General features: G+C 34.5%; 1 protein-coding gene across 10 annotated transcripts in view; it reads right to left on the bottom strand.

Annotated features, from left to right (window-relative positions):
• mbc (dedicator of cytokinesis protein myoblast city) overlaps positions 1–5,000 on the bottom strand; it is a 59,101-nt gene that overhangs the window by 41,526 nt on the left and 12,575 nt on the right. For all 10 annotated transcript variants that reach the window (XM_086537014.1, XM_043031144.2, XM_086537006.1 and 7 more), the window contains exons 11-19: positions 4,845–5,000; positions 4,402–4,559; positions 3,845–3,962; positions 3,251–3,419; positions 2,837–3,036; positions 2,588–2,691; positions 2,126–2,260; positions 1,602–1,778; positions 711–885 (exon numbers count right to left, since the gene is read on the bottom strand). The exon at positions 4,845–5,000 is cut by the window's right edge and continues 54 nt beyond it. In XM_086537014.1, coding sequence (XP_086393140.1) covers positions 711–885; positions 1,602–1,778; positions 2,126–2,260; positions 2,588–2,691; positions 2,837–3,036; positions 3,251–3,419; positions 3,845–3,962; positions 4,402–4,559; positions 4,845–5,000 — 1,392 coding nt within the window. The remainder of the gene's footprint in view (positions 1–710; positions 886–1,601; positions 1,779–2,125; positions 2,261–2,587; positions 2,692–2,836; positions 3,037–3,250; positions 3,420–3,844; positions 3,963–4,401; positions 4,560–4,844) is intronic.

The following is a 5,000-nucleotide window of genomic DNA, read 5'->3' on the forward strand; positions in this document are numbered from 1 at the left end:
AAAATAAATACAAAAAAAAAAAAATAATAAAAAAAAATAAAATAAAATAAGTAATAATCCTAAAGATAAATCCTCCTCACAATGAAATTTTATTTCTTCAAGAGCTGTTGAAACATTTCAAAGAGCAGAAATATTGGGCTTAGTTTCAGGCATACTTTTTGATTTGAGTCAGTCACCCTCAAAAGCAAGTCCTAGTCAGTTACAGGCTGGCAATGAAAGGAAAATTAGGTTGCATCCAGCAAGTCTGGCATATCATTATAGTTTCTACAAGGAAAAAAATAAATAAATAATACAAAGCAAAAAAATAATAATGACAAATCAGAAAAAAACAAAACCACCACAAAAAGCATAACCTGGCAGGCAGATATCGATCATGCATGGCAAAAATTAAAATATGAATATAAAACAAACTAAAATTATGTGAACACACCAAAAAAATGTCAATCATCTATTCATAAAGCTTAAAAGAAAAATTAATGACTGCTGAATCATGCAAACAGAAATAAAAATATATTAATTCCATCACCAAACAAAAAATGAAATATACAGTTATTTACATATATATAATATATATAACATTATCTTTAAAAAATAAGTAAAAATACAAAATGAACAATGCTTCCTTAATAACAACTTAAATTAAAATGTGAAATAAAAACTACATCAAACTCATCCTGTGAAGTTGCTGAATCACCCCTTGCAAGACCTACCTCTTCATTTGCTGCCAGCAGTCTCCGAATGTGGCCAATGAAGGAGGGCAGGAGCACACGGCGGCACTCAGGGTACTTGAAGAGCTCACTGTGAATTATCTCATTCATGGTCATCAACTTCTGCTTGGGTATCCTCTTTGGGTCCAGGTTGTCGATCATTGTCACCAGAATTTGACTTTCATGGAAAGAAAACCAAGTATTACTAAATACAAACTTGGTCCCTCTTTCCATTTCCTCCAGTATGTTTCTTTGTTAATATCATCTATGATACAACTATTATCATTTATAGAAGTTATCATAGCCTTTACAGGATGGTGTGGCTATTACAACTGCTACAGAAATAAGAGGTAAGACAACTGCAGAAAAAGACATATGAATCTATGATAGATGAATTGTTTGAGGAGTATGAACTAGATGGGATCCAGAGAGAAATGAGGAGGTCCATAGGAAAACAGGAATATAGTTATCAAGTAAAACAAGAGCAGAGGGTGTTGAGGTGGTTTGGGTATATGAAGAATAGTAGTTCATGGTGTGTCAGTGGAAAAGAGTAAGGAGAGTGTAGGAGACAGAAATATTCTTAGTATAAGATGATGACACAACCTGTGGCAATATGTTCATTATCTTATGGGGTATTGGAAGGGACAACACAAGATTGTGAAGGGAGAAGATAAACTAGCATTAGCTGTTGGGCCTTGCTGAAGAAAGACTGCATGCAGCGTGAGCACTGGAACTGGGTAAGCAGAGTAGCCTGAGGGTAGTTCATTCATCCATTAGGTGCTAAGATGTATGCATATTGGTATGAAGGATTCAGAGGGAGGAACTGCATATATCTATGTATGCATATGAAAGAAAGTTTAATTCATAGGCTCATAAGACCTTGAGACACCTTACCTCATGTGCACAGGATCAAAGTTGGTGATGATGTCAGGAATGGTAGTGGTGATGTATTTGAGGCAGTGAGCTTGTACTGTGAGGGTGCTGTCCAGTGTGTGAACCATCATCTTGGCCATGGCTTCCAAGAGCTGCTGCAGGCTCTTTGCGAACTCCTCTTGCCCACGGCCATAGAGTCTGGGAAGAAAATCTAGTTACCAACTCTTATAAGATATTTCATTCCCTGTGACAGATACAAAAAATTATTGTTTTCTTTTATATATCATATAATGACAAAAAATAAGCATTTCTAAACATTGCTTATAAAAAAAAAAAAAAAACTTATCCACATATTTACCATAATAATCATTAAAATGAAATAAAAATTAATTGTAAATTGTGCCTACAGGCTGCTCTAAAATCAAGTTAACAGATAAATGTAAACATTAATGAATTATGAATATGAATATAGGAGTCAAGTAATTGCAATAATCAATTTCAGGCTAAAACAAAGTTGAAGAAACTATTCTCTCAAAACAACTCACTCCACAAAAAGCTGTCTGGAACGAATGATAAACTTGAATATATACTGAAGGCATTTCATGGCCTTCTTCAGTGTCTCTTGCCGCTGCATGTCCATTCCTTGTTCTACATAAAACTTTAGGACATGGATGAGTTTGCTGTAATGAAAAATAATACAATTTCACATCAATTCCTGATAAAGATGTAATACTGAAACGTCTACTACATCTATTGCACTCTTTAATTTCAATACTGATTTTTCCTTTGCCGTTGAAGAACAAAAGTAAATAAGAAAACATCACAACAACCAATGAAATAACAATCAATTAAATGTGTAAAAAAAAAAAAAAAAAAAATCAATAACACTAATTGGCAAACCAAACACCAAATGACAATGAAATATTTCTCCTTAATATCACAAAAAGCATAAAAATATAACATTTTACTTCTAAAAAGAGAAATGTATAAGACATATTCAGACATACTTGTAGGCAAGAGTGGCGTGGAAATTCTGCTGAATATACGAATCAAGAACTGGTTGGAAGGCTTCATGCTTGTTCTTGTCTGTGGCAATTGTTATCACATAAACCTGTCCAAAATAGATTGTTGAGGAAATCAAGAACACTACATTCTCCTAAATTATTCACATAAAGTATATACATAGTATATGGACTCTCCTTTCCAATTCAGAAACAGTCTAATCTTACTTATATACATTGTAATTCAATACTTGCCAGTGCTTCAAAGACTTTATTATCACTGTCATCATCTGTGGAGCTATTCATCAGAATCTCCAGCAAGACATCCAATGTATCCTGTAGAAACACCATCAGCTCTTCCGATGGCACACGACGCAGACCCTCAAGGCAATGTCTCAAGGTTGTTGTGTCTGTAGATCCACTCCAGCCCCACTCCAGGAGAGCCAGTAGTTCAGCTGACAGAAAGTGTAACATCAATTATAGAGACAGTGAAGATGAAATAAAAATGTATTGAAGAATATTATGAAGGAGTTATGCTCCTGAAATCATACAAGCCATACCACAATATCTGCATTATATTACCCCCATAATCCACCAAAAAATAAACAATCAAAAAATAAATACAAACAAAACTAATAACCAACTGCAATAAACTGAAAATAAGCTTACCATTCTGGGTCAGTTTGGTTGAACAGAATGTAGTAGAAATGGTAAAGCTGTCTTTGTTGGTAGGAGCCATGCCATACAACCATGTTTTCACTAGTTCCTCTCCATTGACACGCTGCCATGGCAGACTCAGGTAGCTGGAGTCTTCCTCTTGCCACTTCTTGCTGTCAATCTATAACCGATCAAGCGATATTAAACATACAGTATATCAAAATCCTCTATAAGTATACCTTGATATTTTGATGAGCTTATTCTTATTCTTTGATGTCTTTTTATAACAACTTCCTTAAGATCCATAGAATTAAAAAGAAAGACAGAAAAAAAAAATAATGTAATGAGAGACATGTAAATTAACTCTATGACGACGGTGCGTCACACCTGTGTGACACAGCTAAATTCCCTATGCCGAGGCGTCATACCAATGTGACGTTTCCAATGCAATGTTGCAATGGCCCGGCGGAGGGGTTTTCACTTAGCGCGTGCCCCATTGGGAAAGGGTTAATATTACATAAATAAAACTATTCTAAAAAAAATCAATAAATGTAATAGATAAATGAAGAAATAGATAAGAATTAACAGTGCAGCTGGTCACCCTACCTTATATATTATCAACTCATGGTCTGTGTTCAACACTGTTGTTCCATTATCCTGCATCAATTTCATGAATGACATGGCAAATGGCTTTTCATTCTTATCCTTTACATCATTGGTGGATCTGATGGATGCAAAGAAAAAAAAAAAACATAATGGAAATAAAACCACTGAATCAGGAAGAGTAGCTGAATACTTTTAGCAGTTTCATGATCCTAAAAAAAAAAATATGCATCTGAAAAATCATTCCTTTACACATCAAAATGAGAAAGCATACATAGCTCCTCATCTGACTGAAAATATAATAATTTCAAGTATTCATGGTTGTATCTGTTGTATTAAACTGTTAAAAACCTTCTACATATAACTCAAATACTGCAATGGCTTACTTTACATCTACATTTATTTTTGTGCTGAATCACAATACAAAATGTCTAGTAACCAATATATTAAAAAAAGAACATGTTTAGAATATTTTCAATTCCTAGGTCAGGGATTCTAATAATTTTTAAAGCAGAGTCAGTTCAATATTCAAAAGATAACAGTAAGGCTTCCCATCTCACCTATGCTTAAAGATGAATTTCACATGTGCCTTTTTAAACTCCTCTATTGGAAGAGCAATCTTGAGGGTTTCCATCCATTTGGGTTTAGCCTCGTGATGGTAGGTGACAGATCTGTACTCATCCAGTGGTGGCTTGCCACATCCTTGCCTCATCACTCCCTAAATACATGGGCAAGAAAAGGGAAATAAATCAAGAATTTAACATAATAGACATAACTAGAGTGAAATGTTTCAGTCACTCTGGCTTCACTAAATGAAACACTAAAATACATTGTAAGTCAACACACCTAGATTGAAATGTTTCAGTCACTCTGACTTCACTAAATGAAACACTGAAATACATTTTAAGTCAGTCTCCTTCTAAGAAGGGCAATCTGTTTTTTTGTTTTTTTTTCTGTTCAATGTTCTCATACAGCCCTCTAATGAAAAACTACATATACTTACGGGAATGATATTTCCTTTCTCATTACACACTCTAACTGTAACTTCTACGTTTCTGTCACTAGTCTTGGATCCTCTGGAAAATTCTCCTGACAACAAGGTAACGTACAAGTCATTTCGAACATCTCCCGGCATGATGACATCTGAAAGCCCAAGACG

This window comes from Penaeus japonicus, unplaced genomic scaffold (genome assembly GCF_977035675.1).
Source record: "Penaeus japonicus unplaced genomic scaffold, GWHDUDI00000001_assembly GWHDUDI00000001, whole genome shotgun sequence".
Classification (NCBI taxonomy): domain Eukaryota; kingdom Metazoa; phylum Arthropoda; class Malacostraca; order Decapoda; family Penaeidae; genus Penaeus; species Penaeus japonicus.